General features: G+C 35.4%; 1 protein-coding gene and 3 non-coding genes across 5 annotated transcripts in view; all 4 read left to right on the top strand.

Moving 5' to 3' along the window:
• Positions 1–13,336, top strand: part of LOC123537653 (40S ribosomal protein S10-like) — a 15,342-nt gene extending 2,006 nt beyond the window's left edge. For both annotated transcript variants that reach the window (XM_045321488.2, XM_045321487.2), the window contains exons 2-6: positions 6,118–6,259; positions 7,078–7,261; positions 7,696–7,758; positions 8,011–8,063; positions 13,189–13,336. In XM_045321488.2, the coding sequence (XP_045177423.1) occupies positions 6,119–6,259; positions 7,078–7,261; positions 7,696–7,758; positions 8,011–8,063; positions 13,189–13,287 (540 nt within the window). In that variant the 5' untranslated portion in view covers position 6,118 and the 3' untranslated portion in view covers positions 13,288–13,336. The remainder of the gene's footprint in view (positions 1–6,117; positions 6,260–7,077; positions 7,262–7,695; positions 7,759–8,010; positions 8,064–13,188) is intronic.
• LOC123537680 (small nucleolar RNA SNORD35) lies at positions 8,255–8,333 on the top strand. Its single transcript, XR_006683619.1, has one exon. It is a non-coding gene; the product is annotated as a small nucleolar RNA SNORD35 (small nucleolar RNA).
• On the top strand, positions 10,918–10,996 carry LOC123537679 (small nucleolar RNA SNORD35). The gene has a single exon (XR_006683618.2). It is a non-coding gene; the product is annotated as a small nucleolar RNA SNORD35 (small nucleolar RNA).
• On the top strand, positions 12,401–12,479 carry LOC123537682 (small nucleolar RNA SNORD35). The gene has a single exon (XR_006683621.2). It is a non-coding gene; the product is annotated as a small nucleolar RNA SNORD35 (small nucleolar RNA).

Below are 13,336 nucleotides of genomic sequence, written 5' to 3'. Positions count from 1 at the left end.
ATTCATTTTTTAATATATTCGCTTCAGATATTCAACACCGCTTGAGAACTAATACAGTTTGAATTCTATAACAATTTTAATAAGATATCGACAGGAATGTAGGCAAAATTCTTTTAAAACGATCAAATTTTCATATAATGTTTTGTAAAATTTCAAACAGCGCGATCTTGATTATTTATTTCCTTTTTAAAGTAAATAAACGGTACATACTATGGTAATAAAATTCAGACTTTTGACCAGAAAGTACAAAACACAATTAAAAAATCTTAAATAATGAAAAAGCGGCAGCAATTTAAATACATTGAGTAAAACGATTTTTTGGCAAACAGATTTCTGTTAGCACGGCAGAATAGGTTACGTGACCTCATGAACGTAAATAGAAATGTGGTTTTAAAATGAGGCAGTATGATGTCGTTGCGATTTTTAATAAGTTTTAAATGAGTCTTCGTACATATATTTTTTGACACAACACTTTGTTAGATATTCTTCTCAAACAATAATGTAAATTTCTTGAGGGCAAATAGGTCAGTATCGTTCACAATCTGACACATTTACATGTCAGTTTATTCGGGATATTGCACATTCGCTTTTTAAAAAATTAAAGAAAAAACTTTTTTACTGATTTCTTCTCAACAATTAAAGGAATCGAGAAAGTACGATCAGACAGTGATGTGTCACATGGCGCGAAAACATGACGTAATGCAATGACAATCTTGTGGAAACTATACCGCTTTGATCTCCACTGCAGATGCCACAATAACCGACACACTTCTTTTAGCTCTTTGAGGGGGTGTTAATTGATGATGAAAACGAGGCCAATTACTTAGTTTATCATCAGAATGATTACCGATAATTGTTGATGTTTTTATTTTTTTTTCACTTTCAACACTGGTGCTGATTGTGTCCATATTTTGGGACACTTTTCAAAATAATTATTTTTCGGGATAACAGATTGCTACAGTCTTCCATTTTTAATTATTTAGAAATAAGTCCTGTTTCTTTGAGTCATATGAAGTTATGACGTCTACAGCATCACAATTTATGAGATAGAATTGGAGGTCCACTAAAGTCTGAGCAGGTCTACTAGATTTTAGCAGTTGGTGAACCTGCTGGCAACTGCTGAAGAAAGTTAAGGTTGAGGCCTGATTAGGCAGTTAATTGGCGATAATAAGGTTACTAAACACTGAAATGTTCTGACACCTACTAAAAAAAAATTTAAAAAAAAAAAAATTCCCTACCTACCGATCCCCATTTTTTTCAGCATGTTACAGGAAACAAACATATTTTTTTTTTATGCCTTAGCTTAAGTGTTGAAAAAACATGAAATCATTATTAAAACAATCATTTCATTACAGTCGCATTATTTATTCATTGAAACAACTTGTTATTTCAAGTAAACTGTACAAGAAACACATTGCCATAGAAGTTTGCTTAAGCATTATAATGCTTAAACAAAATTCCCAAAATAATTTTGATTTTGAAGATTTGATAAAAGAAAGATAATTTTCTATATTTGAAATAAGTTTGCGCATTCTAGAAAGAGAGTTTTAATTACTCTTTCAATGATTATCATTGCTTAAGCTAATTTGAGTCTTTCGATCCAAAGACATTTTGTCTTTCGAACGAGAGACAATGTTTAGATCAAGAGAATGTCTCTCAATCCAGGGGATGTCTCCGACCTGATAATTGTGGATAAATCACAGTCGTATAAAGTTTCTGGTTTTATCGCTTTCGCATATTGCCATGTACAGTGGTAAATGTTAATCGTGTACAGTACTGTACATACATAGGTTTAAGTCACCAGAAATTTTATTCATGGGTATAAATCACCAGAAAATTCATAATCTTGAAAATTATTTGATAATTTTTACATAAATCAATGAGGAATGGACTCCTCTTTTGATACATATACGTTTTATTATATTTGCAGATCATCCTTAAAACCGAAACCGGCAGTGATGACAATTTCGTTTAAAATTTCCTCCACTATTTTGGTCTTTCAAATGATTGACGCGAGTGGAGATATTGCCCATGAGAAAAATAACTATATATTTCTAAGGATTTCCGAAACCCTGAAGTATTCTTTTAAGACACTTTTAGATCCTGCAGGAACTGGTAGTTCCTTAAAACACACATTTTGATACAACCATCCATTAATAGCCATTTTGTTGCACATGACAAGGTGGTCGCAAAGTGATGGAATAGAAAAAAATTTAAGATTTCTGAAAGAATGCTTCTTGTATTGAGGCATGCTAAAGATATATTTTAAAGACATTTTTTTCAGCTGCATCCCAGCTTATTACCCCCTATCAAAGATAGAGCAATCTAGGTTTCATTTCATGTCTCTGAGTTCAGCAGGGTTCTCGCCAGGCTGGTGCGACATGCCTTCAGTTTATGAGCTGGACATTTCACCATCCTTTAAGATCAGCAGAAATGATTGGTAAAAATTAGCTCCAGTCATAGAAAATAAGTTAGAAATTGTTGTGTAGATTTAAAAGCTTTAAGGGGGCTTTACCGCTTCTTTGATTCACAAAGCCATTTTCTTTGAAATTCAATTCTGTGGCAGATGCTAATAAATAATGGCATTTAAGAAAACAGCTTTTTATCAAATACTGTTAATATGTTTTTATATTTTTGTAGAATGTGCCAAAAGTCATTTTAACAAAAATAATTCTTGGGAAGGCCCCTGTATAGGGTTCGTGTTTAAGCTCGCATACTCACAAAATGCGAGTACATTTTGAAAAGATGCGGGTGACTTTTGCCCAAGCTCGCAAAATTTGGCGAGTGCGAAATCTCAAGTAGAAATTCAACAGTTTTAATTTCTTTAACTTTCAGTTTCAATCTGCTGCAAATACACATTTAATATGACATTCACACAGTATGCACCGATTGATGATGTATTTACATAGTGCGTCGGATGTTTGCAGATTTTGATTACGCAACACGGCAATTGCCAGTATGCGTGCGCATGATATATGATGGAAAAAAAACATGTTTTGTACTATACAGGCTTACCGGTTGTGTTATGAAGGACAGAGCCTTGTTTCTGCCCAAAACCGTTGAACAAAATTGCGACTAAAGTTGATAAATTGTAAGTTGAAATTGTTTGTACTTGCAAAAATTTGCAAGTGAAAAAAAAAAGTTAAATTCTAACCCTGCTATACAACCTCCAGAAGGAGGGGCAGCCACTCCTGCACTCTCCTCTTCGTTGGTGTGTGTCTCTCAAATTTTTCTTACAACATGCCTTTTCCAGCTAGAACCCTGTTCAGATATATTTCATGTTTTGTCCATGTCATCTGTCAGGCCTTTTTTCATCAATTTGGGAATGCCACCGACACCAGTGGAATTGGGAAAATGCTCTCGGAAATTATCTTAATTGGGACAATTTGCAAATTACATAATACCAAAATCTACATAAATGTGTTTTTGTGTGAAAAATTAATGAATTGCATTTCAGTAATTGTTCAACAGTATTATAATTTACCTAAATATACATACAAATTAGCAAAACTACCTTAAAACAGCAAAAACCCTAAAAGGTATAATCATTTGGGAATTTTAAATTCAACTTTGGGAAAAAAACATACTTTTTGGCATTGGGATTACCTCCTTTTACCGGAGGTAGATTTATAGGGAAAAAAAGCCCTGTCTGTAGTTATGAGATTTGTGTTGATTGTTCATCTCGTGAAGTGAATGTGCAAAACACATGCTCCAATTGCACCAGGTCAAGGTCACAACTGAATTACTTGGCTTAGGTGTCTAGATCATATTGTCCAATCCCCTAGTAGGATATTTATGAAGCTTGAGTTGAACATTCTCCTTGTCAAGACGAAGTGCTCAACTAATGTTACAGTTGCACTAGTCCAGGGTCACTATTTGGAGTCAAGCACAGTGTATGAAATTCAGATTTGAATCCACTAGCCTGTTTGGGCTACCAGATAGGAAATTTTCCAAGCCCGACACCAATTTCACTAGCCCAAACTTAAACGCCATAAAATTTCTAATTTTTGCACCATAAAACATTTTGTTTTACTGACATCTGTGCATGTTTGAAGGAATAAAAAAGACATATGTTTGCCATGTTTTCAAACAATTTATTATCGGCTGTACAGAGAAAGAAGTCTATCAATGGCAGACTCTGAATACTCTATATCATCATCGTCGGTGTCCCCATCATTGGACACATCAATCCATGAGTCTGAGTCTTTGCAAAACGAAATCTAACCTCAAAGCGAAATTCAGGTTGCCCAAATTTTTAGGATCCACACTCGCTATTTACTGCTACTCGGACTGTTGACAATTTGCAAGATGTCAAAATGAGGCAGTAAGGGTAGACTGATCAGAGGTAATTATATTCAGCCAATTAGCGCCCCGGTTACGTCTTTGACACTTTGCGTTTGATTGTCAACATGTGCAAGTGCAAAAAAAAAAACGACGTGTTGGCTAACCATGTTCTTGAACAATAAGCATTTATTAATGGAGATCATATGAAATCATGATGCTATACGCGTTTAATTAGCATGTTTGTTTTTTTAATCACAGGAAAAAATGATATCCTGATCGGGCTTGTATCTGCGGAAAATCTGTAGCCCGAGCTGAAATTCAGTAGCCACGGGCTATCGGACTACCGCTAATTTCGAACACTGCAAGCATGCATAGCTGTCAAGACTCTCCCTAGATTCCGGAGATGCCCTCACTCACATGGAAAATACAGTTTTTTAGCTCATCTGATTTTTGGGAAAAAAATGATGAGTTATTGTCATCACTTCAGCGGTTGTCAGCGTCGGCGTTGCCTGGTTAAGTTTTATGTTTAGGTCAGCTTTTCTCCTAAACTATCAAAGCTATTGCTTTGAAACTTGGAATACTTGTTCACCATCATAAGCTGACCCTGTATAGCAAGAAACATAACTCCATCTTGCTTTTTGCAAGATTTATGGCCCCTTTTGTACTTAGAAAATATCAGATTTCTTGGTTAAGTTTTATGTTTAGGTCAACTTTTCTCCTAAACTATCAAAGCTATTGCTTTGAAACTTGGAATACTTGTTCACCATCATAAGCAGACCCTGTACATCAAGAAACATAACTCCATCTTGCTTTTTGCAAGATTTATTGCCCCTTTTGGACTTAGAAAATCAGTTTTCTTGGTTAAGTTTTATGTTTAGGTCAGCTTTTATCCTAAACTATCAAAGCTATTGCTTTAAGACTTGCAACACTTGTTCACCATCATAAGTTGACCCTGTACAGCAAGAAACATAACTCCATCCTGCTTTTTGCAAGATTTATGGCCCCTTTTGGACTTAGAAAATATCAGATTTCTTGGTTAAGTTTTATGTTTTGGTCAACTTTTTCTCTTAAACTATCAAAGCTATTGCTTTGAAACTTGCAACACTTGTTGACCATCATAAGCTGACCCTGTACAGCAAGCAACATAACTCCATCCTGCTTTTTGCAATAATTTTTGCCCCTTTTGGACTTAGAAAATCATTTTCTTGGTAGAGTATTATGTTTAAGTCAACTTTTCTCATAAACTATCAAAGCTATTGCTTTAAAACTTGCAACAGTTTTTCACCATCATAAGTGGACACTAAACATCAAGAAACATAACTCTGTCCTGCTTTTTGCAAGAATGATGGCCCATTTAAGACTTAGAAAATCATGGGTAGGACAATATTTCTATTACACAAAAAAAATCAGATGAGCGTCAGCACCCGCAAGGCGGTGCTCTTGTTTCAACACAAAATAGACCTGGTTTTGAATTGTCTTCCTCCATATTTACTTTTTGTGACGTTTATTCATTCGGTTGAAATTACATGTTGTACCGGTGAATGTAAAAGCTGTATTATACGGAATGAAAACACGGTGTCAGTGTCGCCAGGCAAGTATGATTCAGTGATTTTCTACTAAAAAAACGTTGTTTTATTCTTTAAAATGCGTGTGACTTGGAATAGTAGGCATGTGCGCGTGATCTAGGGCCGAAATGCGTGTGACACACGCACGTCTTGACAGGTATGAGCATGCTTGAATAGCCTTGATACCTTTTGACTGACAAATAACTTATATGATGGGTAATTCTTATTCAATGACTTTGTATTAATGTTTATTCTTTTCTTATTTAAGGATGTTGATGCCCAAGAAGAACCGTGTGTCCATCTACGAATACTTATTCAAGGAGGGAGTCCTAGTAGCCAAAAAGGACTTCACGGCTCCAAAACATCCAGAAATTGATGTCCCCAATCTGCATGTGATAAAAGCTCTGACAGTAAGTTGTATATAGTTGACAAGGCTGAGTTTGTTTTCAAGTGAATAATGCTAACTGGTAGTGCTTGTATGCAGGCCAGTAGGTTGTTTTTATACTCCCTAAATGGGGAAGCATATAGTCACTGCTTCATGTGTCTGTCCCACAATTCTTGTCTGGAATATTACTTAGCAACCATTTGCTGGAGTTCTAAGTATCTTCTTTGTTGACTTTACTACTAAGTCTAAGACAAGGTATGTGCCCACTTGATAAATTCAGCTTTATTGCTTTTAATATGCAGTAATTTTATTTCTAGCAGTTCCAATATTTCTTGCTTACTTTTTTGGGGGGAAGGGGCAAAACTTTGCATCATTCCCCTCCCAAAAGCGTTTCCACCCCCCACCCCCATTTTCCATTAGAAAAGTTTGTTTTAAATATTTCCCAACCAAATTCTTAGAATATATATGTAAACCATACCATACTCATATCAAGGGTGCAGAGAAATTGCAAGATGACCTATATGTCTTAGGAAAGAGTTTAAGGCTCTATACACTGGCAGCGTCCTGACAAGTGAGTAAATGAAACTGCTGGATGAGGCTATTAAAAACTATATCAGTATCTTGCAGAAAAATAAAGTGTTCTCCAAAAGATTAAATATAAGTGTGTTTTTACTTACACACGACAACTCAAACTCTTCCAGTTGCTGACAAAATTGGAACAGGTTTAAGCCACATTTGAAAGGTGTTTGCTAAAAATTGCCATTTAATTGTATGTAGATTAAAGTAATAAAATGAATTACGAATTGATCTAGTTTGTATTAAATTTACTGTCTCTGTTTCCAGTCATTGAAGTCACGGGGTTATGTAACAGAACAATTCGCATGGAGACATTTTTACTGGTACCTGACAAATGAAGGTATTCAGTACCTGCGAGATTTCCTTCATCTGCCTGCAGAAATCGTTCCAGCTACATTGAAACGTCAGACCAGGCCAGAGACTGCCAGACCAAGACCTAAAGAATCTTATGGTAGACCATTCTAAATTTACTGGAAAGAATTTTTTTCTACAACTTAGTGGTTTTAGTGAACTGCTTTCATAATCTTTCTCTTGAAATACTGTTAGTGTTAAATGAGAAATATTTATGAGGGAATAAGATATTTCTAATATAGTACTTTTGAGTATTTCATATTATTCTGCACAGAATCGAAGATTTTTTACTTTTGAAAAATTTATTATGCATTAAAAGATAAAAACTGTCAAAATTTCACTAAATTTTGATCAAATTACCTGATATAATGATTCTAATGTTGGACTCCATGAATTAAAGTCTGATTTAATAAACAGTTGAGATCTTGGTATAAGTATTACAGTACTGGGCAAATGCTGAAAGTGGTGCAGCTTTGACTGGATACTTCTTAGGCCTAGTGTATGTTTTTACAGTTTTAATCTTAAACTTTGTAGGTGGTGAGGGACAGAGAGCTCAGGCACAGGACAGACAGGAGTACAGACGTGCAGCTGGACCACGTAAGTGTCTGATTTATTTATGAAATTGCTCAGACTTTTAAAAGCCTAGTCTAGAAGAGAATTTCCCGATATTTGAGTAAAGTAAATGTGAAACTAACAAGATTTTGAGTTTAAAATAGTACGCAGACATTTTCAACTATGTTCTATGCTTGAAACTGGAAAACATGCCCTTAGTATGATCTGAACTGTGTCAATATTGCTTGAAAACAAATAGAAACAAAGGAAATCATTTTGAATAAAATCTATTTATAGCTGGTGGTGACAAGAAAGCTGATGCTGGTGCCGGTGGTGGAGACTTCCAGTTTGTAAGTATATTATCATTAACACATAGAACTAAAATGGTGACTGCAGTTTTCAGAAAAGCATAAAGTTCTGTGTCACAAGGGGTAAAGATTTTATTTATACATGAGGAACTGGATATGCTTTTTGCTGAACTTTAGAAAAGCTGCCAGTAAAATGCATAAATTTTGTTGGTTCAGGTTTTGACTAGCATGTCTACAGATGATGTTTTCTCACGATGGTCTTCTGATGTATTTATGGAGACAACTGCCAAATGGCATGGCTGATGTAGACACAGTCTATTTCGATTTGTTGCTTTTCTAAGGTGCTATTTTTGTTAGCTCAACTGTTCTTACGTACAGCTCTTGTCATTCCGCTAATCATTCCCGTCCTGATAGTGTTGAATTGCCCTTCCCAGCTGTTATTACAATTCCTCACACCTGGAAGGAGTTAATTATTGTCATTTTAGAAATCTTGTCTGCTGGCATCTTAAAGGTGGTTAATCAGATTTTGGTCAACTTTCAGATTTTTTTAAAACTTTACCAACTGATAATTTACACTTATTTGTGTTTATCAAGTTCTTCAATCACATCAGATTTTTCACTGGAAAATTTTTTAAACTTTTATATTTCCTATCCTGGGTTGCCCAACCAGATTAGCTTATTTTAGCATAATTAATAAATTTCAATAAGACTACATTGCCTAAGGAATGTTATGAATATAAGCACAATGTATTATGATTTGGGTACCAAGAATATTGCATTGACAAGAACAAATGTTTGCCAAATTTCATTAGAATGAAAGGGTTTATAATTAAATATTACCCCTCTAGTGTCTAAATCCTTGTTGCGAAAGGGCCGATAGATTTAAAATAAATCAATCAAAAGCTACACTTGTTCAAACTTGCCTTTTGTTTCAGAGTATTTATAATTCCAATATTCATATCAAATGCAAATGTACAAACTAGAAATTATTTTGATATTACAAAGAAATACTTACTTTTAAACACTTTTGTATAAAGGGAGATAATTACAAAATTTCTTAAGAAGTAATAAATCATACATTTCCAAACGGGTTTATCTAACTTTATGTAATGGGTCTTTTTGTTCCTTAAATAAATCTCTAACAGAATATATAAATACTGAAAAATGTCAGAAAATGTTCCTCAAATGTGATTGACCACCTTTAACACTGGTGTTCCTTCCAGTAAATTTTTCTTGATTTTTGTCGAGCCTGCTTGCGGAAGCGAAGACATAGTTGCCCAAATTGCTGTTCGGTGTATGTGCGTGCGTCAGTCCGTCCGGATTTGTTTGTGCGGACCATAACTTTGACATGCTTGGAGCAATCTTGTTTATATTTGGCCTGAATGTTAACCTCAGTGAGACGGAGTGTCATTCGCAAACCCCAGGTTCCTATCTCAAAGGTCAAGGTCACACTTACAGGTCAAATTCAAAAATGACTGTCCGGAGCATTTCTTCTTCATGCATGGAGGGATTTTGATGTAACTTGGCACAATTGTTCACCATCATGAGATGGAGTGTCATGCGCAAGAACTAGGTCTAAGGTCAAGAGGTCAAAGGATACGAGAATGACAACTTTGTCCAGAGCATTTCTTCTTCATGCATGGAGGGATTTTGATGTAACTTGGCACAAATGTTCACCACCATGAGACGGGAGTGTCATGCGCAAGAACCAGGTCCCTAAGTCTAAGGTCAAGGTCACACAGAGGTCAAAAGTCAGATACAAGAATGACTGTCTGGAGCATTTCTTTTTGATGCATAGAGGGATTTTGATGTAACTTGGCACAATTGTTCATCATCATGAGACGGAGTGTCATGCGCAAGATCCTAGAATTACTTCCCTTTGTTGTTACTATAAATAGCTTATTTTCGTAACTTTTTTTATTACTGGCGGTAGGGAAAAATCAAGACCACTTTTCTGTAGTACAACATGCATGTTACATCCAATTTTCAGGTGTATTTGACCTATCTCTACTGGTGAGGATTTATGTGTGGACTTAGAATTTTTTTTTTTATTTTTTTTAAAGATTTACGTCCCTTTGTTGTTACTTTAAATAACTTATATTGTAACTTTTTGCAATCTCTTTTTTATTTGGCATAAATGTTTGCCTCAATGAGACAAGGAGTGTCATATGCAACTCCCAGTCCTTTTGACAGCTGGCGGGCTCGACATGTTGCCCATGGGCATCTAGTTTGAAACAATCTGTTGCTTTCTGTAGGGGAAATTATAGCGCTTGAAATACCAATAAGAGAAAGTCTAGATTTGAAACCTGGACATTAGATTTTCGGGATAACAGGCATGGTGCCAATTTGCAGAAACTGAAGCCAATATATAACTCTGGCACCTAATGGGAAGTCAACACAGTAAGAGTGGAGTAATAATACGTCTATAACAGCCGCAAAAGTTGTAAATTTGAAATAACATGAGGTACTTCTGGTTTAAAAATAGGTAAATGCAGACTTTCATAAATTTGTCCGCTCTTTATATTCATATTAGGTAACTTTTTGTTTGAATTCGAAGGGGGAAGATAGGACCTTCTATAGAGGAAATTATAACAATTGCAGGTGTTTTTGGCTAAGGGAAACAACAAATACTAGGCCATTAAATTTTTTTTAAAAAGTCCATGTCTGCTCAAGTTAATGGTGAATCTTCAGCTTAGATTGGTGTACTTCTTCATTAAAGCTTCACAAAAGTCACAACATGATGCAAGCTGTGGGTTTGACTCCTGTTGTTACACTTTTTTCAAACATTAAAATTATGGAGTTGAATTTCAAGTATTTGTATGTGGTGAATTTGATATCTGAGATACCTGATTCCTTGTAAGACTGCTAATTCTAAGTTATAGTGTGAAGTGTAGTCTACAGATGATGTTTTCTCACGATGGTCTTCTGAAAATGCTATGGAGACAACTGCCAGATGGCGTGGCTGATGTAGACTGAATTTAGTTAGTTCATATATCTTAAGTATTCAAATACATTCAGAACTTTTATGTGGGCAGTTTCATGGTTCACTTTATCAAGAAATGGAATGATTTTGTAATTAGGTGGAAGAAAATAGTCACACCTAATTTTGATAATGTTACCTTTATTTGAACATAAAGTATGTTTATCAGAACTTAAAACGGAAAGCTGCTTAGAGACCATTTCATTGATTGCAAGAAGTTATAGTTAAATAAGCCTGCTGTATTAACTCATTGGGATAGCTTGAGGCTTTAAATCAAAGAAGATAAAATTAATTCTCCTGGTGAGACTGATGTTCTGTGGGAAACTTCATTTGTTTGCCTTGTGCCACTGATAAAACACACTGCAGATTCACAAAGTGGAAGGAGTGTGTAACTTGGATATTGAAATGCTGTTCACCATTCTGTCTAATCTCGTAACTGCTATGGAATCCATGAACGCTAGTGTTTAAAGTAACTGAAATGTGAAGTTGATCCCATATCAAACAGTCTCTGAAAACAGGAGGTATTATGCCACGAATGTTGTCCACTTAAGTTGTTCGCTCTTAACTTGAGCAGTTCTTATTTAGTATTCACCAAAAACAACAATGTTTATGGGCATAATATCCAAGCCTAGCTTGATAACAATAATATTATTGGATTTTCTCAGTAGCTCTGATATTAAGGCCTTTGAAATACTAAAAATGGCAAAAGTTGACAGTGTATACTATCTGACATGAGTAGATCTTATCCAGGGTCCATCAAACCTGCTTACAATGTTTTTGGGCATAATATCCTTGGACAAGTTTAATAATCACAGAATACTCTGAGTCAGTCTTGAGTTATGGTCCTTGAATTACTTGAAATTGTGAAAATTCACAGTTTCCATTTAATGACTAAAGTACTTTTCATTAAATGTCTGCTATACTCCAATGTTATGAGTTTATAGGCAATTTATATTGGCCATGTTTGTTAACCACCAGGATACTCTTTGTCACTTGTGAAGTTTTCGTATACCTGCACCTGGGATATGGTGCCCGCTCGTGATGAGGTTGTACACGGAGGGGCACCTGGGGTCTTCCTCCACCATTAAAGCTGGAAAGTCGCCATATGACCTAAAATTGTGTCGGTGCGACGTTAAACCCAACAAAATAAAAAATAAATAAATGCACCTGGGATATAACCCAGCTGTTTTTGTTTAGGGGCCTAGACTGTCAAAAATAAATGTTTAACATTAGGTATATGTCCATTTTCTCCCAGCAATCTAGGGGCCTTGGGCTACTGGGCCCCTGCTAATTTATATCCCTGCTGCACTGGTTTTCTTTGTTAAAATCAGGGTCATAGGCTAGAAGAGTTCCACAAGCAAACATCAGACAGGGGATTAGTTGTTCAGCCTGTGTTGTCTACAGATGATGTATTTTCACGATGGTCTTCTGAAAGTTATATGAAGACATCTGCCAGGTGGCATTGCTGAAGTAGACACAACCAAATATGTTTTAATTTCTTAAAAGAACTGTAATAATATTGACAGCACAGTCTCCTAAAGTACTATAACCTTCATTAGTGTTAACAGATCTTTAGATTGAATTGGCTCAAGGTGTAAAATATCACTTGTTTTACTAGAGTTTACAGAAACTCGTTTGTATATGCCTTTCATTTACCTATCTTGTGTTTATTTATTTGTACTGTTTTTGTCAGTTACTTGAGAACATTTTTACATGGATTGGATTAGATAAAAAGATGCTAATGTAAAAAGTTAACATCTAATCCTCCCAAAAAAACATTAATCTCCACCCAGGGGAGATGCCATGCCTGAACAATGCTTGGAGGGTCAACTGTCACCTTGGATCTTTCACCACCTAAAAAAAGCTGGAAAAGTGGCCATATGACCTTACAAAGTACACCACGGGGTCTAATTCACAACATAATCATACTGGTCTTTTAAACTTACAGTCTATATTCAGATCTTAACAAAGGTTATAAGACTGAGCTTAAAAATCAGTCTTCGAATGTAGCCTTACCATTTTTGTATTGTAAGAATAAGCTCAAAATCATCAAATCTGAGTGACTGGTCTAAAGCATGGGTTTATATCCTCTGAAACTCCTATTATATAAAGCATTTGATTTCTAAAAAACGAATAAGATATTTCATTTTAAGCATACTTAAAAATTGTTTTATTTTCTTTTTACAGAGAGGAGGTGCTGGAAGTGGTGGGCCATCACGAGGTGGATTTGGACGAGGCCGTGGAGGAGGTTTTGGAGCTCCCCCTGCTCCAGGTGGAGGACAATAAGTCAATTTCTGTGTACATACAAAGAAAAAAATAAAGAGAAAAAGACCAA

The sequence above is a fragment of the Mercenaria mercenaria genome, chromosome 17, assembly GCF_021730395.1.
Source record: "Mercenaria mercenaria strain notata chromosome 17, MADL_Memer_1, whole genome shotgun sequence".
NCBI lineage: Eukaryota > Metazoa > Mollusca > Bivalvia > Venerida > Veneridae > Mercenaria > Mercenaria mercenaria.
Note: the sequence above shows the minus strand (reverse complement) of the source record. Positions and strands in the feature narration are given on the sequence as shown.